We start from the raw sequence: 27,028 nt of genomic DNA, 5'->3' as shown, positions 1-27,028 counted from the left end.
GCCCTAAAGAAGGTCACGGCCAAAGTCCTTCGGGCATACGGGAAGTTACTCCCGACCTGGACCCCACGGCAGGATCCTCTTCCCCCAGGCAGAGGTTCCTTCCAGGCAGTTCTAGGGCACGGTCTAAGGTCCTCCTTTATACAGAGGGGCTCTGTGGGGTCCACCCCCACCGCGCAGGCTCCTGAGGCTCCCCGGTGTTCCCAAATGATCCACTGAGGCAGCTCCAGAGACCACCCCTGCCCCCCGTAGTCACACAGACGGCGTCTCTGGGGACGGTGCCCTCCACTCTAGGCCTCCCGGTGACAGCAACTGCAGCGAGAGCGCTGGGCGGCTCCATTCACACCTCGAGGGAGGCTCCCACACAACACCTCAGAGTCCTCGAGGGCTGACCGCGGCCCGCAGACCCGCCCCTCAGGGTGTCTGCCGACTCCCCGCCGCCCCCACCCCGCTTACTGGGACGGCCAGGGTGCGAGACGCGGGTCCAGGGCCGGCTGACTCCACACCGCGGGCCGCCATGGCCACTCAAGAGCCGGCGCGCTGAGGGACAGCGCCGAGAGCGGGCGTCGCGGCCTCAGCCGCGGGCTGAGGAGACCGCGGCGCGCTTCGAGCCCCCGCCCCCGCCCCCGGCAGCGGCGCGTGCGCAGGCTCGGGACGACCTCCCCGGGCCGGCGGGCGCGCGCCCCGCCCCCAGCCCTGCGCGTTGAGGCGCGGCGCTCGCTGCTCTGCTAGCGACGTCACGCGGCAGCGAGGCGCCGAAGGACCGTGGGAGGGCGGCAGCTCTGCCCACCTGTGGGTACGGCTGCGGGTGGGCGCCCCCAGCCAGCGCCCGGCTCTGTGGCGCCGGGATTACCCGAGCCCTGGCGCCCGCGGCAGTCGGTGCCTGGAGGCCAGCTGCCCCTCGGGGGTCCCCGCCCGTTGGCAGTGCCCTCTGCGCAGTATCGAGGAGCCTTCGCAAAGCGCTTGGGCCGCACAACTCTTCCCGTGCGCTGTTTTCTGAGAGTGTTGGTCTGCATCTCCAGTCGCAAAGCTGTACCCTGAGGTAACCCGCTCTGCCGCAGCAGCCTATCTCTCAGACGCTCCGGTTAGCATTTCTGAGCTGTAACGTGCACACCAAATTAGGTGCTTTGAAGAAAGTGAGGGTGACAAAAAGAATGTCAAAAGTCAGGAAGCCCTTAACAGCTAATTATAAAGCAACTGAAGAGATGCCAATGATATGCTGAGGATCGTCTTAAGTTATTTTAAATCTTTATAATATACTTCATGTTTCCAAATGAACTCAGTTTTTATGTCACAAATACTATTCACTTCATGGTGTGGGGGATACAAAGAGGAACTCATTGTGTCCTTACCGTCATGAAATTTACCAATAGGGAATATAACATGTACAGTGCTATCTTTAAATGCAAAACGCCGGATACTAAACACTGTACATCTATTAAGTAATTTAAACTTCACAACATCACCATCAAGCACATTTCCACTACTTAGATTATACAGATGTATAATGAGGCACAGTGATTGATAAAACAAGCTGCCTAAGATCACATAGCTAATACATGGAATCTAGTTATTCCAACTCGAGAGCCTATACTCCTAACCATTGGTTTTACCATACTGCTTCCAGGACCACCTTGAGGATATGCAGGATCCCAGGTAAATATTTTTTGCAACGACCCTGTAAACAATTTTTTAAAAATATGTATTATAAAATTCATGGCCCATGTGAGGTATATGGTTTATTAATGAAGATGTGGGACAATGGGTAGAATTGCATATTTGTTTAATATCATAGCAGTGTACATAAAGATTCCCAGTATTGTGTAAGTACTATCTCTTCCTCTTCAAGTCTAAGTACAGTCTCTTTCTGTCTTTGTTTCAGATGCACCATTCCTGGCTGATTTCACATGTCACACATGAGAAAAAGGTAATGATGGTGTTATTACTCACAAGGCCATGACTCTTCAGAACCTGTTTGTCTTGAAGCTATATAGGTCTTTTTGCTCTCTAGTTTCCTAATGCCATTTATTTAAGGCTGGTTGTATCATTACTCGTGACACCACATCATCCATCTTGCCACCTGTGAATACTGGCTTCTACAGACTCTCTCATTGGTTGTTATAGTGTTTCATAAATGATGAGCACAAATGCAAGTCTTACCCAAATGTGAAATGTGTTAGTCAAATGTGAATGGTAATTTGTTTTCTAGATCGTTAAGTTTACCCTTTGGAATTTTATTATGTAAATTTAAAACAGTGTACCTTCCAACCGTGTCTTTTCTTGAATTCTTTAGGCCATAATCACTGCATTCCTAGAATGATCTCTTTCAGTGTTGACTGTACCCCTACCTACTCACACTGCCACCAGCAGGAAGAATAGTTGAGGGGCCATTGACTGATTAGGAAGAGTGATCCCCAGGGCACAGGACTATCCAACCCACCTCCAGCATGGCTTAAGAATGACCAGAGAACAACCCCACGTGATGAACACACTCAACAGACTAGGAATAGAAGGGAATTTCTCCAACCTGAAAAAGGGCATCTATGAAAAACCCACCACTAATGTCACACAATGGTAAAAGACTGAATACTTTCCCCCTAAGATCAGGAATAAGACAAGATTTTTTTTTTACCAGTTCTATTCAACATTGTACTGGAGATTCAAGCCAGGTCTATTAGACAAGAAAAAAAAAAAAGGCATCCGTAATGGAAAGGGAGAGGTACAACTATCTCCATTCACAGAAGATATGATCTTATATGTAGAAAATTCTGAGGAATCCACCAAAAAACTATTAGCACTAATAAATGAGTTCAGCGAGGTTGCAGACTACAAGATCAATACACAAATATCTGTTGTATTTTTATACACTTGCAATGAATAATCCAAAAATGAAATTTAAAAAAAATTCCATTCTTAATAGCATCAAAAAGAATAAAATACTTAGGAATAAATTTAACAAAAGAGGTGAAAGACTTGTACACTGAAAACTGTAAAACATTGTTGAAAGAAATCGAATAAGACACAAAGAAATGGAAAGATATTCCATGCTCATGGATTGGAAGACTTAACATAGTTAAAATGTCCATAATCCCTAAAGCAATCTACAGATTCGGTGCAATCCCTATCAAAGTCCCAATGACATTTTTCACAAAAATAGAACAAAGAATTCTAAAATTTATATGGAACAACAAAAGACCCCAAATAGAGAAATCTGGAGAAAAAAGAATAAAGCTGGAGGTGTCACACTCCCTGATTTCAAAATATACTACAAAGTTATAGTAATCAAAACAGCGTGGTATTGGCACAAAAACAGACACACAGATCAATGGAACAGAATTGAGACCCCAAAAATGAACCTACGCATCTGTAGACGGTGAATTTTTGACAAGGGAACCAAGAACATACAATGGAGAAAAGAAAGTCTCTTCAATAAATGGTGCTGGGAAAACTGGACAGCCACGTGGAAAAGAATGAAAGTAGACCGTTATCTCACACCATACACAGATTAACTCAAAATGGGTTAAAGACTTAAATGTAAGACGTGAAACCATAAAACTTCTAGAAGGAAACATAGGCAGTATGCTCTTTGACATCAGTCTTAGCAGCATCTTTTCAAAAACCATGTCTCGCTAGGCAAGGGAAACAAAAGAAAAAACAAATGAGACTACATCAAACTAAAAACCTGCACCATCAACGAAAACAAAAGGAAACCATCAACAAAACAAAAAGACAACCTAACAATTGGGGGAAGATATTTACAAACCACATATCTGATAAGGGGTTAATATCCAAAATATATAAAGAATTCATACATCTCAACAACAGTAAAACTAACAACCCAATTCAAAAATGGGCAATAGATCTGAACAGACACTTTTCCAAAGAAGATATACAGCTGGCCGACACACGCATGAAAAGATGTTCAACATCACTAGTTATTAGGAAAATGCAAATCAAAACTACGATGAGATATCACCTTACACCTGTCAGAATGGCTATAATTAACAAGATAGGGAATAATAAATGTTAGAGAGGATGTGGAGAAAAGGGAACTCTTATATACTGGTGGTGGGAGTGCAAACAGATGCAGCCACTATGGAAAACAGCATGGAGATTCCTCAAAAAATAAGAATAGAATTGCCATATGACCCAGCTATTCATTCCAATTCTGGGTATTTATCCAAAGAACATAAAAACACGAATGAGTAAGAAGATGTGCACCCCTATGTTCATTGCAGCATTATTCACAATAGCCAAGACTTGTAAACAACCTAAGTCCCCATCAGTAAATGAATGGATAAAGAAAATGGAATACTACTCAGCTATTAAAAAAAAAAAAAAAGATCTAATCTTGCCATTTTCAACAACATGGATGGACTTGAGGGCATTATGCCAAGTGAAATAAGTCGGATGGAGAAAGTCAAATACCATATGATTTCACTCGTAAGTAGACGATAAAGACAACAACAACATAGATACAGAGATTATGTTGGCAGTTACCAGAGGGCGAAGCGGGAGGGAGGAGGGTGAAAGGGGTGAGAGGGCACACGTGTACGATGATGGATGGTAATTAGTCTTTGGGTGGTGAACATGATGTAGTCTACATAAGAATTGAAATATAATGATGTACACCTGAAGTTTATATACTATTATAAACCAATGTTACCTCAATTTAAAAAAAATTAACAAAAGAGGCACAAAACTTGTTCTCTGAAAACTATGAAAAATCATTGAAAAGAAGTAAAGATCTTTTTTATTTTTAAAGATTGGCACCTGAGGTAACATCTGTTGGCAATCTTCTTTTTTTTTTCTTTCTCCCCAAAGCCCCCCAGCACATAGTCGTATATTCTAGTTGTAGGTCCTTCTGGTTATGCTATGTGGGACACAGCCTCAGCATGGCTTGATGAGCAGTGCCATGTCCACATCCAGGATCCAAACCAGCCACCTGGGCCACCGACGTGGATTGCGCAAACCTAACCGCTCAGCCACAGGGCCAGCCCCCTAAAGAAGATCTAAGTAAAGATTTTTTTAAATGCCATGTTCATAGATCAGAAGACAACGTTATTAAGATGGCAATAGTCCCTAGACTGATCTACAGATTCAACACAACACCTACCAGAATCTTAGCTGACTTTTTGTAGAAATTAACAAGATGATTCTAAAATTCGTATGAAATTTCAAGAGACCTTGAATAGCCAAAACAATCATGAAAAAGAAGAATAAAGTAGGAGGACTTATATTTCACAATTTCAAAACTTACTACAAAGCAATAGTAATTGTCAGCATGTTACTGGCATGAGGATAGACATATACATCAATGAAAAAGAATTGAAAGTCCAGGAATAAACCCCATACATCTACGGCCAACTGATTTTTGACAAGAGCGCCAAGACCATTCAATGGGAAAAGAAGAATCTCTTCAACAAATGGTGCTGGGACAACTGGATATCCACATGCAAAAGAGTGAAGGTGAACCCTAAGCTTACACTATATACAAAAATTAACTCAAAAAGGATGAAAAACCTAAATGTAAAAGCTAAAACTATAAAACTCTTATAAGAAAACATAGGGGGAAATCTTCATGACATTGGACTTGGCAATGATTTCTTGGACACAACACCAAAGGTACAGGCAAGGAAAGAAAAATCAGATAGGGGCTGGCCCAGTAGCATAGTGGTTAAATTTATGTGCTCCGCTTTGGTGGCCCAGGGTTCACAGGTTCAGATCCCAGGCACAGACCTACATACCACTCATCATGCCATGCTGTGGTGGCATCCCACATCCAAAATAGAGGAAGATTGGCACAGACATTAGCTCTGTGACAATCTTCCTCAAGCAAAAAGAGGAAGATTGGCAACAGATGTTAGCTCAAGGCCAATCTTCCTCACACACACACAAAAAAAACAGATAAATGGACTTCACCAAAATTAGAACTTTTGTGCATCAAGGACATCAAGATTGTGAAAATGCAACCCATGGAATGGTGATACTGAACCTCTCAATCACAAGTTCACCTCTTAACCTCAAGTTTGTGTGCCTGATGCACAGTAAGCTGATCACTGAGACATCAGTGCCTTGAGATGGAGAAAGGTTTACTTGAATTAGCCAAAATGAGAAGGTGGGAGGATAGGTGATCTCAAATCCACCTTAACAAGAGAAAAAAGCAGGGAGTTTTATAGAGCTAAGGGCCTTGGCAGGAGGAGTTTCAGAGAAACAAAGGGGTAATCCATGTTTCTTTCACTCCAGATAAGCCCCTGGGCAATCTGACTTCTGGGCATCAAGATAGCTGGAGGCTGGTTATCTGGTGATTAAGTAACTTCCCTGAAGGCATCCTTTTTCTTCTGTAAAACAAGCTCATAAATCCTTGTGACCCTTGAGTCACCCCTCAGGTCAACAAGAAAATAGCAAATTGACAAGATTAACTTCTTTTCATCTATGTCTGTGTTGGGAACAAGGTCAAAAAGTCTTATTGAATATTTACAGTAACCTTCAGGTACTCAGCTTCAATGGGAGAAAAATATTTGCAAATCATATATCTGATAATGGGCTTGTATCTAGAATATATAAAGAACTCTTACAGCTTAACAACAAAGTTAACCAAGTTCTAAAATGGGCAAAGGATCTGAATATATATTTCTTCAAAGATAGACAAATAGCCAATAAGTACATGAAAAGATGCTTGACATCATTAGAGAAAGGCAAATCAAAACCACTACGAGATACCACTGCACACCCACTAGAATGGCTCTAATCAGAAAGTCAGATAACAAGTGTTGGCAAGTATTCTTTCTCTAAGAGTTACCAGAGGAGCCTTTTTAAATTTTGTTTTTGCGTAGATAATGCATTCACATTGTTCCAAAAGTCTTGCTCTCTCCCCTTTCTCCACCAAACCCATTATCACCACCTCATTTTTATTGCTTCCCTTAGCGTCTTTTCTTCTATATTCTTCTAGTGTATTGTATGTAAATACAAGCAAATACGGATATATATTCTTACATTTTCCACCTTACTCACACAAAGGGTATGTGTTAGCCTGGGTCCTCTGAAAAGCTGTTGCCAAGACAGAATTAAATGTAACAATAATTCTCAGAGTTGTGACTGTTGCGTCAAAGGAAAAAGGTATTTGTAATTTATAGTAAATATTTCTAAAATTGTTCCCCATAGGGATTGTACCACTTTGCACTCCCACCGGCAAAGTATGAGATTGACACTCACTCTTCGCCTTGCCAAAAGAGTGTGCTGTCAAACCTTTGGATTTGTCAGTTGGCTGTGATGTGATTTTAATTTGCATTTATCTTACTATGAGTAAGTTTGAACGTCTTTTTATGTTTTTAAAAGTCATCGATATTTCTTTTTCTATGGCCTGTTTATGTCATTTGCTAATATTTCTAGTGGGTTATTAGGTACTCTTTATATATAGGTGAGATTAGCCTTTGTTATAAGATTTGCAATTTTTTTCAGGTTGTAATTTGTCTTTTGGCTTTGTTTATGGTGTGTTATGCCACTCAGAAGTTATTTTATGTAGTAGAATGAATATAATCCTTTATTTTATGGTTTCATAGCCTTAATTAGACAGGCTTTCCTCTCTCCAAGTTTCTAAAAGACTTATTCCACATTTTCTTCTAGTCCTTTTGGAGGAAGATTAGCCCTGAACTAACTACTGCCAATCCTCCTCTTTTTGCTGAGGAAGACTGGCCCTGAGCTAACATCCATGCCCATCTTCCTCCACTCTATACATGGGACGCCTACCACAGCATGGCTTTTTGCCAAGCGGTGCCATGTCCGCACCCGGGATCCGAACCGGCGAACCCCAGGCCACTGAGAAGCAGAACGTGCGAACTTAACTGCTGCACCACCGGGCTGGCCCCTCTTCTAGTACTTTTATGTGTGAACTTCTTATGTATGATTTTTTAATTAAACCTTCTATTGATTTGAAGTTTATTCAAGTGTATGATACAAAGAATGAATTCACCTATCCTTTTTGAGAAGGCCACTCAGTTGTCTTAAAACCATTGATTTAAAAGATACATGTTTATTCTACTGATTCTAAATGCCACCTCTATCGTATACTAATATGTATTTGCTCTATTTCTGGACATTTTTGTTCCATTTATCTGTCAGTCTATTCGTGTACAAGTACCATACTGTTTTGTTTTTTGTTTTTTTCAAGATTTTATTTTTTTCCTTTTTCTCCCCAAAGCCCCCCGGTACATAGTTGTATATTCTTCGTTGTGGGTCCTTCTAGTTGTGGCATGTGGGACGCTGCCTCAGCATGGTTTGATGAGCAGTGCCATGTCCGTGCCCAGGATTCGAACCAATGAAACACTGGGCCGTGTGCAGTGGAGCGCGCTAACTTAACCACTCGGCCACAGGGCCAGCCCCACCATACTGTTTTAATAGTTTATTTGATAGCAGTAATCTCAGTACCATCATTGTTCTTCCTTTTGAGAGTTTTACTGACTATTTTTGCTTACTTTCCACCATAAATTTAGAATCAACTTGTCTAATTGCCCCCCGCCAAGAAATCTATTGGTATTTTTTTGGGAATCACATTAATTTATAAATTAACTTAGGAAGAATTTTTTTAGTGTTCCTATCCCTAAGAATACAGTATATCTTTCTATTTGTTCAAAACTGCATTTATGTCTTTGAAAATGTTTTAACGTCTTTCCCAAAAAGGTTTTGCATATGTTATTTCTAGGTATTTATTCCTTTGTGTTGCTATTGTAAAGGGGATTTTCTTCTCCAGTATATCTTCTGATTGTCATTGGTATATACAAAGGCTTTTGATTTCCGCATATTAATTTTGTATTCTGCTACATTACTTTTCTCTCTCTCTCTCACTCATAGTAGTACTAGTAGTAATTTTTGAGTTGATTATCTTGGGATTTTCAGGTATACTTTCAGGTATACTATTACTTTCATCTTACCAATTTTTATGCCTTCAATTTCTTCCTCTTTTCTACTTGTGTTGCCCACTACACCCTCTTCCAAGTGAAGGCAGTGAGCCAGGTGAGCGGGCAGTCAGAGAGGCTGGAAGAGGCCTGCAGTGAGGGTGCTCCTTAGCTTTGCTTTGTCATATTTTTTTTGAAATTACTCTTAACTATTTGGGTACACCTGAGAGCAGCATAAGGAGGTCTTTGCTGTAACTTCGCAGATTATGAAGGACTCTGACCTTGCTGAGGACTCCTGTCTCTGACCTGAGGTCTGTGGTTCCGGCAGGATCCACACGCGTCTCTTAACCAGGTTGCCTGGGCTCCCTGGGGTGTCCCTGAATTGATTTCCAGCTGCCCATAACCTCTGAAATGGAATAAACATTTGTGTGTGGGGTGTAATTTTATCTTTGAACTTGTATTTTGTAAGCGATGTCTGATGGGATCCTGGAGTGTGCATGAGCAGAGGAAACACGTGCTCGTGTATGTCTGCCATCCCTTGCTGCCCCATTCACATAGAGCACTTGCGATGTCCCCGTGAACACAGAATTCTGGTGGACCCATGATGTGTGGGGATTGTTCAAGACTCAAAGTGAATCCAAGGTAAGCATAATATGAAAGCCACTGACTTCCATAGAGTCATGCGCTGGATGTGCACGTAGCAAGACATAAAATAAAAATAATTGAGTTAATTTTGTTCAGTGTTTCCACTGTTCCAGTAAAAATGAAGTACATATGCATGAGTTAGCTACAAAATATGAATTGGGTAATATTGGTGACTCTGCATAAAGGTTAAATGCTCTTATTTGCATTTAAAACTAGCATTGCACAATATAAAGATGAATGGTAAAATTCAGGCTGAGTACTCAAAGTTTTAATTTTTTTTTTTTTTTTGAGGAAGATGAGCCCTGAGCTAACTACTGCCAGTCCTCCTCTTTTTGCTGAGGAAGACTGGCCCTGAGCTAACATCCATGCCCATCTACGCCTACCACAGCATGGCTTTTGCCAAGCAGTGCCATGCCTGCACCCGGGATCCCAACTGGGGAACCCCAGGTCTCCGAGAAGTGGAACATGCGAACTTAACCGCTGGGCCACCTGGCCGGCCCCCTAATTTTCATTTACTTAGAATAACATTAGGCAAGTAAAAATATACCAGGATAGGTCAAGAGAGAGACTATAGTAAAAAGGGAAAAGCTTTATATTTTAGTACCTTTAAAGGCATTTTTTTCCCTACGTTTTGAACAAAGGGTCCACATTTTCATTTTACTATGGGCCCCACAAATTATGTAACCTGCCGTTTTTAACAAGCCTCCCAGTGATCCTGATGTAAGGCCAGGACTGAGAACTGCTGGAGCAGATGAGCTTTTACAGTTCCCGTCGCTGAGAGTCCTTGGGATAAGGAGCTTTGGTGGGCAGGTGCTGCCCCCTAGTGCCTCTGGCTGCCATCTAGCGATAGTCCTACAACTGCATGGCGGTTGCTGGTGATCTTGCTGCCTAATACTACTCTGGGGCTTCCTGTCCAACTCCCTGGAAATCTTAGCCCTTGGGCATTAATAAAAATGCTCGTGTATGAAAATGCTGCTGCTTCAACACACAAAAATATGAAAAGAAAAACATCTGAAAAGAAAATTAAGAAAACAATTCCATTTACAAGAGCATCAAAAAGAATAGAAAACTTAGGAATAACTTAACCAAGGAGGCAAAGAGTTGTTGTTTAATAGATGCAGAGTTTCAGTTTTGTAGGACAAAAAGTTTCTGGAGATCTGCTGCACGACAATGCAAATACACTTCACATTACTGAACTGTACACTTAAAAATAGTTAAGATGGTAAATTTTAAGACCTGAAACCATAAAACTCCTAGAAGGAAACATAAATAATAAGTTCCCTGACACTGGTCTTGGCGATGAGTTTTTGGGTCTGACTCCAAAAGCAAAGGCAACAAAAACAAAAATAAACCAGTGGGATCACATCAATTTAAAAAGCTTCTGCACAGCAAAAGAAATTATCAACAAAATGAAAAGACAACCTATTGAATGGACTGAAATATTTGCAAATCATCTATCTGATAAGAGGTTAATATCGAAAATATATAAACAACTCATACAACTCAATAGCAAAAAAACAAACAATCCAATTAAAGAATGGGCAGAGGATCTGAATAGACGTTTTTCCAAAGACGATATAGAGATGGCCAACAGGTACATGAAAAGATGCTCAACATCACTATCAGGAAAATGCAAATCAAAACCACAATGAGATATCACCAAACACCTATTAGAATGGCTATTATCAAAAACACAAGAAATAACAAGTGTTGGCAAGGATGTGGAGAAAAGGGCACCCTAGTGCACTGTTAGTGGGAACATAAATTGGTGCAGCCACTACGGAAAACAATATGGAGCTTACTCAAAAAAAATTAAAAATAGAACTATCATATGATCCAGCAATTCCACTTCTGGGTATTTATCCAAAGAAAACAAAAACATTAATTTGAAATGATACATGCACCCTCATGTTCATTGCAGCATTATTTATAATAGCCAAGATATGTAAAAAACCTGTGTCCATCAATGGATGAGTGGATAAAGAAGATGTGATATGTATACAATGGTATACTATTCAGCCATAAATAAGAATGAAATCTTGCCATTTTTGACAACATAGATGGACCCTGAGAGCATTATGCTAAGTGAAATAAGTTAAACAGAGAAAGGCAAATACCGTACAATCTCACTTATACATGGAATTAAAGCAAAAAAAAAAAAAAAAAACAAGCTCATAGATACAGAGAACAGATTGGTGAATGCCGAGGGGTGGGGGGTGAAGGGGGCCAAAATGTACAAACTCCTAGTTATAAAATAATTAAGTCGTGGAGATGTTATGTACAGTATGGTGACTCCAGTTAATAATTTGTTGTTAGTGCCATGAGTCAATTCTGACTCCTAGTGATCCTGTGCACAGCAGAGCAGAGCCCCGCCTGATCTTTCTGCACCATCCTCTCATCTTCCGGGGCTACATCAGACGATGCTTCGCTTCTATTCACAGAGTTTTCATGGCCAACTTTTTCAGAAGTGGGTGGTCAGTTCCTTCTTCCTAGTCTCTCTTAGTCTGGAAGCTCTGCTGAAACCTGTCCACCATGAGTGACCCTGCTGGTATTTGTAACACCAGTGGCATAGCTTTCAGCTTCACAGCAACATGCAGCAGCCACAGTATGACAACCGACAGACGGGAGGTGTGGTTCCTTGACCAGGGAATGAACCCAGGGCACGGCAGTGAGAGCGCTGAATCTCAACCACTAGACCCCCAGGGCTGGCTATAGTTAACAATACTGTATTGTATATTTGAAAGTTGCTAAGAGAGAAGATCTTGAAAATCCTCATCACAAGAAAAAAATTTTTTGTAACTATGTATGGTGACAGATGTTAACTAGACTTATTGTGGTGATTATTTCTCACTATATGCAAATATTGAATCATTATGTTCTACACCTGAAACTAAAATAATATTATCTGTCAATTATACCTCAACTTTAAAAAAAAGGATGGTAAATTTTATGTTGTATGTTTCCTAGCAAAATTTTAAAATTAAAAAAATAGCAACATGCTTCTCCGTCTCCAGCCCCTAGTATAATGCTTGGCACATCTTAGGTTTTCACAAGTATTTTCTGAGAATGAAACACAGTAAAACTTCTTCATAAGGTTTCTGTGGAGGGACAAAGTCACATCGGTGGTATGTCTATCTGTCAGGATTTTTCTTTATGGGGCCCTGATATGACCCATGGCACATATAAGTCAGTAACTGTGAACAGTTTCCTGAAGAAATTCTATTACAGTAATTGTGGTACTGTAGCATTATCATGGAAGCAGGGTCTGGCCTTAGCAATTTTCTAGGAACAAACGAATATGAATCCTTTAGAGCTGTGTAGCCATCCACAGTCCACAGAGGCTTTTCATGTCCTTCATCTCCCTTGCTTGCTGTTCACTATAGACCGTGAGGCAGGAAGGGCAAACATGAAGATCCACATCATTAAAAACTCAGTACACAGACTATGCCAGGAAGACCATGATCCCCCTGTCCTAGCCACACAAGCATCCCCCATCAGTGAGCACCAAATCAATAAAGAAACCTCTGCTAAATGCCCACTCTGCACAAAGATTGTCTTTGGCTCTAATTCCTCAGCTCTGAGACAGAGGAGCCAGGGCTTGGTAAGTTCCTGGAGAGGAGTTTGCAGCAGACAGTTTGAATGCTTCATGGGATGACAGTGGCTGTGGGTTATCTGTGAGGTAAACAGTGCACTGGTTGGGGCAGGTGCAAAGTTTGCAGAATTGGATGGTTTTGCATGGGACGAGGTCAGACTAATGGGAGGCTGTGAGCTGTTGCAGCAGCATAGAGGGCAGCAGCAGCATAGAGGGCAGCAGCAGCTGCAGGAAGCAGGAGCAGGTTGGGTAGGAGATATAGTGCTCTGTCACCTCCTCTTCATCCTGTTGGTGAGAGAGAGTCCCACCCTAGCGTTCTGGGGATGGCCGAATGCACAACAGCTGACACTGGACCTCTGAGATTGACAGCAGTTTATTCATCATGTATATCCACAACCCAGGGGAGGAGGACACCAAACACCATGCAGCGCCACACTGGGCTGCTCTCAGGAGTAGCCTGAACAAACAGGGGCTGTGGGAGGCGGTCTTTGTTGTAACAAGAGGACGAGGTGACCCTTGGTTCCCACAGGAGGATGTGTTTGGCTTATTTGAATAATTCCAGAGGCTGCAGGGAGGTGAAGCCCATTAATTTGAGGAGGGTCAGGTGCAGCTGGTCCAGTTCATGGGGAAACTAGTGAGGTTTGGGGCCTTTACCCTGGGTGAGGGGCCCATCCGGTGAGAAGAGAACTCATAGTTAGGCCTTTGGGACCCTGTAAGGCTCAGAGATGTTAATGCAGCATGTGACATTTTAGGCCTTACAATACATATAGGCAACAACAAAAGATTAAGCTACTTTGTAGGTTTCCTGACCTATTAAACACAAGCTGCTTTTCACTTGTATATTCACCTTGTTTGATTTTTATTAACCAATCATTCAGTGATCTTCAGTAGAAAAAGTCTTGTTCTTAGATTATGAAATTTTCAAGTGCAAGAAAGTTGTTGAAGGAGCTCAAATCCATCCCATGTCAGGTGGGAATATTCCTAAATTATCTTAAATGTAAGGATCTTTTTGGTTTTGAAGACATGATAAAAAAGACTAAAAAGATAACATGTAGTAATTTGTTTCTTTGTCTTAAATCATTTTCTAACTATTCTTATTTACACCTAGGGAAAAAATCCTTCATGTTAATGGAGTTTTTTGGTAACATCTTTACTGAGATATAATTCGCATACCATACAATTCACCCACTTAAAAGTGTAAAATTCAGTAGTCTTTAGTATATTCACTGAATTAGACAACCATCACCACTCTCAATTTAAGAACATTTTCATCACCCCAAAAGAAATCCCCTATCCTTTAACCATCACCCCTCAACCTTCCCATCCCCCAACCCTAGGTGTTCACTAATCTACTTTCTGTCTCTATAGATTTCCCTATTCTAGACATTTAATATAAATAGAATCATATAATATTGGTCTTTTGAGATTGGCTTCTTTCACTAAGCATAATGTTTTAAAGGTTCATCCATGTTGTAGCACATATGAATATTTCATTCCTTTTTATGGCTGAATAATATTCCATTATATGGATATACCACATTTGTTTATCCATTCATCAGTTGATGGGCATTTGGGTTGTTTCTGCCTTTTTGCTATTATGAATAGTCCTGCTATGAATATCGGTGTACAAGTTTTTGTGTGGACATGTTTTCGTTTCTTTTTGGGTATATGCCTAGAATGGAATATGAGCCACATGGTAACTCTATGTTTGACCTGTTGAGGGACTGCCACACTGTTTTCCAAAGTGGCTGAACCATTTTACATTCCCACCAGCCGTGTATAAGGGTTCCAATTCCCCCACATCCTCACCAACTCTAGTTATTATCTATCTTTTTTATTAAAACCACCCTAATGGGTGCAAAGTGGTATCCCACTGTGGTGTTGATTTGCATTTCCCTGATGATTAATGATGTTGAGCATCTCTTCATATAGTTATTGGACATTTATATATCTTCTTTGAAGAAATGTCTATTTATGTCCTTTGCCCATCTTTTGGATTGGGTTGTTTGTCTTTTTGTTGCTACATTTATATATTCCTTATATATTCTGGATACTAGACTCTTATCAGGTATATGATTTGCGAATATTTCTCCCATTCTTTGGGTTGTACTTTTTTTTTCTTTTTTGCTGAGGAAGATTAGCCCTGGGCTTACATCTGTGCCAGTTTTCCTCCACTTTATATGTGGGTCATTGCCACAGCATGGCTGATGAATAATGTAGGTCTGCACCCAGGAGCTGAACCTGCAAACCTGGGCCACCGAAGCGGAGGGTGCCGAATTTAATCACTATGCCATGGGGCCGGCACCCTTTGGGTGGTCTTTTCACTCTTGATAGTGTCCTTTGATGCACGAAAGTTTTCAGTTTTGATGAAGTCCAATTTCTCTGTTTCTTCATTTGCTTATGCTTTTGGTTTCATATCTAAAAACAATATTGCCAAATCCAAGGTCATGAAGATTTCCTCCTGTGTTTTCTTCTAAGAGTTTTATAGTTTTAGCTCTTAAATTTAGGTCATTGATCCATTTGGAGTTAACTCTGCATATGGTATGAGGTAGGGGTCCAAATTCACTCTTTTGTGGATATCCTGTTGTCATAGTACCATTTGCTTAAAAAGTTATTCTTTCCCCCACTCTCTTAATGATGTCTTTTGATGAATAAAAGATCTTGATTTTAATGTAGACTGATGTATCAGCCTTCCTTTATGGTTAGTCCTTTTAAATTTTTCCTGTCCTCGAGGTCATGAATATATTCTTCTATGTTATATTCTAGAAGCTTTCTGATTTGTTGTGACTATCCTAAAGCAAAAGGATGGGCCTCCACCCAAAATTTGGTCCAAATGTCAAGACTGATAATGCCATAGACACACATCAAGAGGGTGTGAGAAGTTTATTACTTAGATAAATGAGGTCTCTGGGGAGAGCAGGGCAGGCCTCCAAAGCAGATCCTAAGCAAGCAAAGAAAGGAGACTGGCTTGGCCTTTTTATGGTGGATTTGGCATTGGGGCTGGGGTGAGGGTTCCCAGTGTGGGCAGGGCCTTGTGTGGTTTGAATCTCTCACCAGTACCGAAGGAGACAGCAACCAGGCTTTCTTATCAGTTTGCCTAGATGGGGGGCACAAGGGGAAGGGAGGACTGAGGCTTTAAAAAGCTGTCAGCGGTCAAACATCAAGAAATGAATCAGACTCTTTATGACATGGTTTTACTTTTGTCGATTAGATATACTGTCATTCTGGAGTTAAATTTTGTGTATAGTTTGAGGTAGAGCTTGCTGCTGCTGCTTCTTTTCTTTTTTTTTTTTTTTTAACGTATGGCTATCCGAATGACCTGGGTGCATTTACTTGAAAGTGTCTTCCTTTCTTCACTGTTCTGCAGTGCCACATTTCTCATAAATCAGGTGTCCATGTATATAGGTCTGTTTCTTATTCTCTATTCTGTTCCATTGTGTCAGTTCGTCTATTTTGGCACGAGTATCTCATTATCTAATTACTGTATCTTCATAATAAGTTCTTTTATTGAGATATAATTGACATATAACATTGTATTAGTTTTAAGTGTAAGCTTTAGAATAAGTTTGATACCTGGTAAATGAGCCCCTTTGTTCTTCAAGATTGTCTTGGGAATTCTTGGTTCTTTACATTTGCATACACATTTTCAAATCAGATTGTCAATTTCCACCAAACAACAACAAAAGAGATTATCACTGATATTTAAATTATTTCATTGAGACCATAGATCAATTTGGGAGAAAATGACATCTTTATAATATTGAGCTATCTAATACAAAAACATGATATATTCCTCATTTGAGTCTTCTTTAATTTCTCTGAATGATGTTTTATAATTTATGCGTGGAGCTCTTACACAACTTTTGTTAGATTTATTCTTGGTTATTTGATTATTTTTGTTGATTTTGTAAATTGTATCATTTTTAAGTATCTTTTCTAATGGTTTGTTACTGATGTGTAGAAACCTACTGATTTTTATATCTTGGTCTTCTATCCAGAGATCATGCTAAATTCACTTATTTATTCGAATAGTTTTCATCTATAGATTCTCTTGGATTTTCAACATATGAATCAAGTCATGTGTGAATTATGGCTGCTTTATTTCCTCCTTTCCAATCCTTACCCCTTCCTTCTTTCTCATGCCTTATTACACTGGCTAGGACCCCACTATAATATTGAAGATAAAGAGTGATGGCAAGCATACTTGTCTCATTCCTTATCTCTGGTGAATAGCTTTCACCATTTCCCCTTTAAATATGACATTTGCTTACTAGATATTCTTTATCAGATTTCATTTATTCCTTGTTTGAGAAAACTTTTTTGTCATAAATGGATGTTTAATTTTATCAAATTCTTTTTCTGCACGTATCAATATGATCATGCAATTTTTCTTCCTAATTCTTTTAATGTGAATTGCAGTGATTGCTTCTTCAGTCTTAAACTGGCCTTGCACTCCTGAAATAAACCCAATTCAGTCATAGTGTTATTGCTTTGATATATCATTGGATTTGGTTTGCTAATATTTTGTTTAGGCTTGTAAGATCTATGTTCATAAATGAGATTAGTCTGTAATTTTCCTTTCTCATATTATCCTTATCAGATTTTGGTATCTTATGGCTGGAAGCTAAGCTAGAGGCACTGGCCATCCCAGATGACCACAGTTCAATCAGAAACCGAGAGGATTCAAAGTGGATTCAGTCCCTGTGAGACACGTCTATTTCCAATCCATACTTATTGCTGTGGGCCTGCAGGGTCCCAACCAAAAGTCTGTGGTGTTTACCAGAGCCCCTCCTCCTTATCAGGCCCTGAATTCCAATTCTTGTTCCCTCCATCCCATCAATCTGTCAAATTTTCTGTTCAGCTTTTTAGCTTCTTAGCTCCCATCATTGACAAAAGCCTTAAGAAGGACAGCCCCAAATATCAGGCTTACCTCTGCAAACTTCCCTTCTCACGTGAGTCTTGGCCCCATAATTCTTCACCGTTTTGGTACTGCCTTCAAACAGATTTTTTTTTAACAGACTTTATTTTTTAGAGCAGGTTGAGGTTCAACAGCAAAGTTGAGAGAAAGGGACAGAGGTTTTCCATATATGACCCCTGTCCCCACACACACACACACACACACACACACACACACAGCCTTCCCCACTCTCAACATCCTGCAACAGATCAATACATTTGTTACAATCACTGAACCTACATGGAAACCTCATTATCACCCAGAGTCCTTAGGTTACATTAGGGCTCACTCGTGGTGTTATACATTCTACAGGTTTGGACAAACATAAAGTGACTTGCATCCACCATTACAGTATCACACAGAGTAGTTTCACTGCCCTAAAATCTTCCGTGCTCCACCTATTCATCCCTCCCTCCTCCCTAATCCCAGGAACCACTGATCTTTTTTACTCTCTCCACAGTTTTGCCTTTTCCAGAATGTCATATGGTTGGAATCATGCAGTACGCAGCCTTTTCATATTGGCTTCTTCCACTTAATGATGTGCGTTTAAGGTTCCTCCATGTCTTTTCATGGCTTGATAACTCATTTCTTCTTAGTGCTGAACAATTTTCCATTGTCTAGATGTACTACAGTTTGTTCATCCATTCAGTGAAGGACATCTTGGTTGCTTCCAAGTTTTGACAATTACGAATAAAGTGGCTTTATAAACATTTGTGTGCAAGTTTTTGTGTGGGCATAAATTTTAAACTCCTTTGGATAAATACCTAGGAGCACAATTGCTGGATCATGTGGTGAAAGTATGTTCTGTTTTATAAGAAACCACCCAACTGTCTTCCAAAGCGTCTGTACCATTTTGCATTCCCACCAGCAATGCGTGAGAGTTCCTGTTGCTCCCCACATCCTGGACAGAATTTGGTGTTGTCAGTGTTCCAGATTTGGCCATTCTAATAGGTATGTAATGGTATCTCATTGTTTACATTGGCATTTCCCTGGTGACGTTTGATGTGGAGCATCTTTTCATATGCTTATTTGCCATATGTATATCTTCTTGGCTGAGGTTAAGGTTTGTTAAGGTCTTTGGCCTGTTTTTTAATGGGGTTGTTTGTATTTATTGTTGTGTTTTAAGAGTTTTTTGCATATATTAGATAACATTCCTTTATCAGCTGTGTCTTTTGCAAATATTTTCTTCCAGTCTGTGGCTTGTCTTTTCATCCTCTTGCCAGTGTCTCACAGAACAGATATTTTTAGTTTTGATGAAGTCCAGTTTACAGATTCTTTCTTTCATGGATCATGCCTCAGAAAGTTTTTTTGTTTAATTTGTCAGTCTTTTCTAGTTGTTCTTATTAGGAGGGATGGTCTGAATAAACTTAATTTATCATTGGATTTGCATATCCCTAATTGTTTACTTTGAAATGCTTTTTAAACTATAGAAGGACAGTAGCGTATTCAGAAAAACAGGAAAAATATAGTCACAACTTTACCCCCTCTCAGACACTGCCAACCATCTGGCCTTTCCTTCTGGTCCTTTTTCTCATGGGCACATTTTTACACACCTTTACTAGTACTGGTCAAATGATTTTGCATGCAGGTTTTTTCACTTATATCTCATCATTCTACCTAGCTACTTCTTATTGTAAATATCAATGTTTTCCTAAAGCTATTAAGCTCCTTTTTTTTTTTTTCAATTCTCCCAAGAGAAGACCCACAGCTACTTCTTACCCCCAGTGAACCACCTGGCCTATGGAAAGTGAAACTGAATGATGGATGGGAAATGGAGTAGCTCACACTGCTGGTCCTCCTGACTGTGGCTCCCAGGTTTGGCCAGTGGAGCGGTGGAGCCAAGAAGCCAGGTAGAGGGGAGTAGGAATAGGAGGTCTGATCAGCATCAACAATGCCTTAGCTGTGAAACCTGATCTTCAGCCTATTCCAGCTCCTTCCTGCCCTCTCCCCTGCTCTGCGTCATGGAAGTTAGGCTGTCAGTTGTCTGCTCCATGCTCCAATCCCTCCTCTGCTTCAGTATACCCACCCTGCTCCTGTACATCCATCCCAGGAATGCTGCCAGCCACTGCCCAAGTCTGCTAGTTAGGAGATGGCCTTGTCTCTTCTGCCCCTGTGCTAAAGTACGCCTGTCAAGTTGTACCTAACCCCTGCCTTCTTGTTCACCACCTGTCCAGCTGGTGGAGCAGGTGATTATGAGTATGTTATGGGCCTGGGTAAAAAAAAAAAAAAAAAAGCCTGACAGATGATACTCCCTCCTCCACCTACTAGGAACGTTCCTGTGCCAAAGATTACCTGCTTTCGTCAGGACCTGTTCTTTAGAGAAGCAGCCATTAGCCATTTTTCTGCCCTGATACATTTGACAAATGATATTCAAATGCTCAGTATCCCTCAGTGCACAGTTTCCAGCATACATGCTGTAACTCTACCCCTTTCCCTCCCACACAGCAAAGCAAATGTGAATGCGAGTATGTAAAAGTGGTGCATTATGGAGGTAAACTTAAATCATCTTTATTTTCACTGGGTAAAACATTCACAGATGTTTGGCAGGATATTATTTATGACAAAACATCGAGGCTGAAAACCAATGCTTTGGAGAAAAGTAGTGATTTTTCTCCTCATCAGAAAGCAGCTACTGAGCACCTTCTGATGCACAGCACAGATCCATGTTGCAACCCAATATGCGGTTGGTCATAAGCAAGCTAACTTTGTTATAGTTTTTACCCCAAATATAAACTTGCTGCTCCATGATTTTATGCATTACATCTTTCTCACTCTTACACAGAGGCAGTTTATTGGTTCTTCAAAATCCCAAGCCTGTTTATTCTCCAGTGAAGTCATTGAGATAATTCCCAGAATCAGGTATCCAATTGTACTTTGCTCCCCACTGACCGCCCCATGGCCCCTCCCTGTCTCCAGCCCCTAATCTAGGGTACTTTTGCCATCTTAGAATTGAGATTGTTGGGGAGATATAGGAAAAGAGTGAAGAGGGACGAACCATCTCCCCAGGGAGAAAGGGCAACCGTTTATTAGGCCCCTCTATGCAACCCACGCAGTAATGTACATTCTTTGCTCAAACTCAAGAACAGCTGTAAATATAGAGAGACACTCCTAGGAGACTTGTGGGGTGTTCCCTGACATAAGAATGATGGCTAATGTCATGGGTCCTTCCCAAAATCCCAGGTCCTTAAAAACAATTCATGGCCCTCAAATTCCAAGGAATAGATGCCAATGAATAGAAATGGCTGGATCACCTAAACCCCTTCTTTCTGCTGTTATCTGGAGAGGTGAGGGCAAGAAGCCGATAGGAACTTTAGGGCTTAATATGGTATAAGCCTCCTAAATGGACACTCTAGAGAGGTTTAACCCCTTTCTGTGCTCAAAATTCAACTTTTCCCATTCTGTATTAGATTGTGGCCCTTTTTCAATATAAAAACTCGTGCTAACCTCAAGGTGCTTTACAGAGTTTACTACTTTGTAGAACTGCAGTGCCATGTGTCACATAGGATACGATTGAAATATTTATAAAAGATTTGTAATTTTTGTTAAAGCATTTATATCTAGAGATATAAGGTCTTGAAGCAGAAGGTGTACACCTGCATGAGGGCTTGGGGAAAATGTGCAATCCAAGTGAGAGAATATATCCTTACTGAAACGGTTTCTCACAGCTGCCTTTAACTACAGTACTGTTGCAAGCCACCTTTTCAGACAGTAAATAGCTGAGACTGGCGAGCGTCTGTTGTAATTACTCAGCTACTCACCTCTGCCATGTAGGGAGAAAGCAGCCATAGACAATACCTCAACAACAAAGGGGCGTGACTGTGTTCCATTAAAACTTTACTTATAAAAACAGGCAGCTGGATACTTGAACTCTACTACATTGTCTTGTGTTATGCCTTTATTATAGGTACTTGTCGTGTTAAAGTGTGACTTTTTTAAATGTAAGTGTTCAAGGCAAATTTGTGTAAATAAAGTGCATAATTTTTCACCTTGGACAAGAAAGTAGTGGGCCCACCATATTCACTGATGTAGTTAGTAGTTGTTTTCTCCCTGTGATGTTTGTGGCAACCAGGAGTTAACTGAGGCACAGCTCTTTGTTGGGGGCCCTGCAGCAAAGTTCCTGATTTGCTTAGAGGGGTCTACTCTGTGGAAATGCTGAGAGTGAGCAAGGAGAGAGCTGCTCCAGGACTGGCCCTGGGCAGGGTCCAGGCTCTTTGGGCTCCCTCCCCTACCATCCTGCAGGCCACTCCCCCCCAGGTCTGTTGTTCTGATCTGGGGTTTGCAGGAGAGCTCTTTGGGTGACTTTCACCTACTCCTTTTCCAGGTGAGATTTTCTTCTATATTCATGAAGTTGAAAGCGGTTAATATTCCCTTCAGTCCAGATACACTTGCTCTGTATCTTGCTGAAGTTTCACAAAATACAAATATAAATTTTTGCCCCTCCAGTACTGAAAAAGATTTTCTCCCATTTTTATATTTCCTTGGACATTTCAAAAGTGATTTTGAAGAGAAAAGAATTAAATGGCAAAGGAAATCTAATTAAATGGGTTCACTGCTCATTGGCAGTACTCTTATACCACGACTCCTCTTCTCTCAGTATTTTCAAGAGTTTTCTCAGGAAGAGAGGACATGGACCAATCACACTGACCCCTCACATATCTTAAGAGTGCTTTCTGTTCCCTGTGCCCCCCCATTTAAAATTTTTATCATGAAATATTTAAGCTGTACTATTTGTCTTAGCTCCAGTTCCCTAGAAAACAGAGCCCAGGCAAAGCTTAAGAACCAATCCTTTCTAGGGAGAGTGAGGGCAAAGGGAAGTGAGGCAGGAAAGGATGGGAAGCAATTGTAAGGTGGTGCATTACAGAGCCAGCCCAGCTGTCACTTAGCCACAGAGGACATCTCTCGACAGGCAATACAGAAACACTGTGCCTTGTAACCATCTGTTAGAGATGGAGACCAGAGGGAGACTTCATCTGCCTGTCTGGTAGCCAGCCTCCAAAATGGCCCTCAACAATCCTGTCATATTTATAATATTTTTATTTATATTATATTTATAATATAAATGTGCTATTATAATTAATATAAATATATATTTGTGTGTTCCCCATACTTTTTTAATAAAAATAAGAGGATACTATATACACTTGTTTCATTATATACAAGAGCATATATATCTACCTCATCATTTTCTCCTTTTATTTTGGTGAGGAAGATTCACTCTGAGCTAACATCTGTTGCCAATCTTCCTCTTTTTTTGCCTGAGAAAGTTACCCCTGGGCTAACATCTGTGCCAGTCTTCGTCTATTTTGTATGCGGGTTGCTGCCACATGGCTTGACGAGTCATGTAGGTCTGCAGCCAGGATCCAAACCCGTGAATCCAGGCTGCCAAAGTGGAACACGCCAGACTTAACCACTACACTATGGGGCCAGCCCCTACCTCATCATTTTTAATGGCTGCATAGTATTCCACCATATGGATATATCATGATTTATTTAACCAGTCTCATGTTTAAGTTGTTCCCACTTTTTCACTATTATAAATAATGTTGTAAACACCCTTGCACGTAGTCTTTGTGAGTTTATCTATTAGGCAAACTCCTACAAGGGGAAATGGTAGGTCAAAGGCTATGTGCATTTTACATTTCCTTAGGTACCCTAAATTCACTCCAAAAGTCTATTCCTATTTATGTTCCAACCAGCAGCATGTAAGCAAGCCTTTCCCACACCTTTCCTAACATATTTTACAATCAAACCTTTTTCTTTTTGTCAATCTGAGAGATGAAAATGGTATTTTCCTATTGTTTTAACTTGCATTTTCTTATTATGAGTAAGGTTGATCAGTTTCAAGAAGTTGAATAAGAGCCAGCCCTGATGACCTAGCAGCTAAAGTTTAGCACACTCCACTTCGGTGGCCCGGGTTCAGTTCCTGGGCGCAGAACCACACCACACGTCTGTCAGCAGCCACACTGTGTCAGCGGCTCACTTGGAAGAACTGGAAGGACTTACAATTAAAATATACAACTATGTGCTGGCGCTTTGGGGAGAGAAAAGAGAGAGAGAGAGAGGAAGATTGGCAACAGAAGTTAACTCAGAGCAAATCTTTTCCAGGCAAAAAAAAAAAAAGTTGAATAAAAGGTTTCTTCTAGAAAATCACCTCAAAACAACAACAAAAAGAATCGAAAACTGCTTCTTAGATGAAATTGAGAAACACCTGTAACCCAGAACTATGGTACATGAAAACAAAAAATAGTTGGAAGAAGTGTAAGTGCTCTGGCTCAGAAAATGTAGTCAAACCCAGGAGCTTCCAGGGTTTCTTTAGGGATTCACCGATGCCATCCAACTTCCAAGCACTGTCCATTCTTCTCCGTCATCCTCAGATACTGATATTTTATCCTCTGACTTGTTGCCTCAGGATCACAAGATGGCTGCTCCAGATGTAAGCATTGTGTCCACGCTTCTTATTCAAAGGCAGGAAGCAGAGGCATAGGTTGGGGAGCTAAACACAGGTTCTCATATCCAGTCTATTTTATCAGAAAGCAAACTCTTTCCCAGAAGCGCCCCCCCAACAAATCTCCTCATATATCTTATTAGTCAGAACTGTGTCCACGTGTCCATTCTTAGATGTAAAATAGTCTAGAAATTGGGAATCTGGCAAAGGGGATCAATTGTTTTGACATGTATTGTTGATTAATAAACCATCCCAAAGTGAGTGGATTAAAAGACAATTACAATATTTTATTATTATCTCTCGCTGTTTGGGTGATTGACTGGGGTCAGCAAGGCAGTTTTGTTTGGGATCTGTCCACAATTGCAGTCAGACAACACTGGTGCTGGAATCATCGGAAGACTTCCTCATCCATATATCTGGTGCCTGGATTGAAAAGATAATCAGCTAAGCGAAATAAGTCAGAGGGAGAAAGTCAAATACCGTATGAGCTCACTCACTCATAAAAGATAAAAAAAAAACAACTAACAAACACATAGAGACAGAGATTGGATTGGTGGTTACCAGAGGGGAACAGGGGAGGGAGGAGGGCAAAAGGAATGACTAGGCACGTGTGTGTGGTGGACTGTAATTAGTCTTTGGGTGGTGAACACGATGGAATCTACACAGAAATCAGAATATAATGATCTACACCCGAAATTTATATAACGTTATAAACCAATGTTATGCAATAAAAAATTAATTCATTCAATAAAAAAGAATCAAATTAGATATGATACTAGAGTGGTTTAATGTTTGCTTAAGAAATAAATAAACAAATAAGAAATAAGAAGATAATCAGCTGGGGCTGGAGCACCGGGGGCACCTTAGGCATCTTGCTCTATTTCTGTGTAGTCTCTCCTCATGATCTTCTGGACTTCTTACATGGCTCCTCAGGGATTCAAGGGCACATGTCCTGAGAAAAAGAGCTAGGCAGAAGCCATTATTGCCTTTTAAGACATACCATCAGAAGTCACATAACATTACTTACTCCATCTTCTGCTTGTCAAGTGAGTCACAAAAGTCTGACCAGTTTTAAGGGGAGAGGAAACAGACTCCATCTCTTGAAGGTGGAGTGACAAGTTTCAGGAAAAGCATGTCAGACTAGAAATATTGTGGTGGCTTTGGGAAATGTAATCTCCCTCAACTGGCTTTTACCAATCATGATTCTTCCTGAGGAAGAGGGCATACTGCAGCCCTGACTGAAAATTAGGATTCATCATACATTGCTTGCGGGAATGGGAAATGGTGCAGCCACTTTGGAAAACAGTTCAGTGGTTCCTCAAAAGGCTAAACACAGAATTACCATATGACCCAGTAATTCCACTGTTATGTAGATTCCTAACAGAACTGAAAATAGGTGTTGAAACGAAACCTTGTACAGGAATGTTCATAGCAGCATTGTTCCCAATAGCCCCAAAATGGAAACAACCCAAATGTCCATCAACTGATGAATGGATAAACAAAATGTGGTATAACCATGCAATGGGATATTATTCAGCCATAAAAATGAATGAAGTGGGGTCAGCCTGGTGGCAGTGTGGTTAAAATTCTCTGTGCTTCGCTTCAGTGGCCCAGGGTTCGTGGGTTCGGATCCCGGGTGCAGACCTACTCCTTTCATCAGCCATGCTGTGGAGGCATCCCACGTACAAAGTAGTGGAAGACTGGCACAGATGTTAGCTCAGGGCTAATCTTCCTCAAGCAAAACAAGAGGAGGATTTTCAATGGATGTTAGCTCAGGGTGAATGTTCCTCACACACAAAAATGAATGAGGTACTGATACATGCTACAACATGAATGAACCTTGAAAACCATTATGCTGAGTGAAAGAGGCCAGACACAAAAGGCCACATATTGTATGAATCCATTTGTATTAAACGCTCAGAATAAGAAATTACATAGATACAAAAAGCAGATTAGTGATTGCCAGGGACCGGGCAGAGGACAGAATGGGGACTGACAGCTTAATGGGTACAGGGTATATTTTGGGGGTAATAAAAATGTTCTGGAATTGGTGTGATGGTTGCACAATGTTGTGAATGTACTAAAAGCCACTAAATTGTACATTTTAAAATGGTTAGGGGCCAGCCCCATGGCGGAGTGGTTAAATTCGTGCCCTCTGCTTCGGCAGCCCAGGATTTCACCAGTTTGAATCCTGGGCGCGGACATGGCACCATTCATCAAGCCACGCTGAGGCAGTGACCCACATGCCACAACTAGAAGGACCCACAACTAAAAACACACAACTATGTACTGGGGGGCTTTGGGGAGGAAAAAGGGAAAAAAATGTAAATAAATAAATAAATGGTGAATTTATGTTATGTGAATTTTACCTCAATTTTTCAAAAAGTTAGGGTTCAGTTAGCTAGAAAGAAGTGGGAGAATCAGTGGTTGGCAGCCAATTTCCTGTTTCATGAGGAAGAGAAACCCTATTGGTCTGGAAAAGTCTTCATTTCTCTTTC

The 27,028-nt window shown here is 40.8% G+C and overlaps 1 protein-coding gene and 1 long non-coding RNA gene across 10 annotated transcripts in view; one reads left to right on the top strand and one right to left on the bottom strand.

Annotated features, from left to right (window-relative positions):
• Nucleotides 1–631: 631 nt before the first annotated feature.
• The window catches only part of LOC106828186 (protein SPATA31F1), a 59,509-nt gene continuing 33,112 nt past the window's right edge, over nt 632–27,028 (top strand). For 2 of the 8 annotated variants that reach the window (XM_070495654.1, XM_044756631.2), the window contains exons 1-2: nt 661–1,039; nt 1,880–1,924. Coding sequence is in view for 3 of the 8 variants with exons in the window: in XM_044756626.2 (XP_044612561.1) it covers nt 1,880–1,924 (45 nt within the window). In the remaining 5 variants the exon portion in view is untranslated. Of the gene's footprint in view, nt 1,082–1,624; nt 1,654–1,879; nt 1,925–27,028 lie in introns of all 8 variants that reach the window. The other 6 variants (XM_070495656.1, XM_044756627.2, XM_044756626.2 and 3 more) reach the window with 6 other exon arrangements.
• The window catches only part of LOC123280101 (uncharacterized), a 79,381-nt gene continuing 77,149 nt past the window's right edge, over nt 24,797–27,028 (bottom strand). For both annotated transcript variants that reach the window (XR_011497351.1, XR_011497352.1), the window contains exons 2-3: nt 25,393–25,495; nt 24,797–24,953 (exon numbers count right to left, since the gene is read on the bottom strand). This is a non-coding gene — a long non-coding RNA (uncharacterized lncRNA). The remainder of the gene's footprint in view (nt 24,954–25,392; nt 25,496–27,028) is intronic.

This window comes from Equus asinus, chromosome 23, assembly GCF_041296235.1.
Source record: "Equus asinus isolate D_3611 breed Donkey chromosome 23, EquAss-T2T_v2, whole genome shotgun sequence".
Taxonomy (NCBI): domain Eukaryota; kingdom Metazoa; phylum Chordata; class Mammalia; order Perissodactyla; family Equidae; genus Equus; species Equus asinus.
Note: the sequence above shows the minus strand (reverse complement) of the source record. Positions and strands in the feature narration are given on the sequence as shown.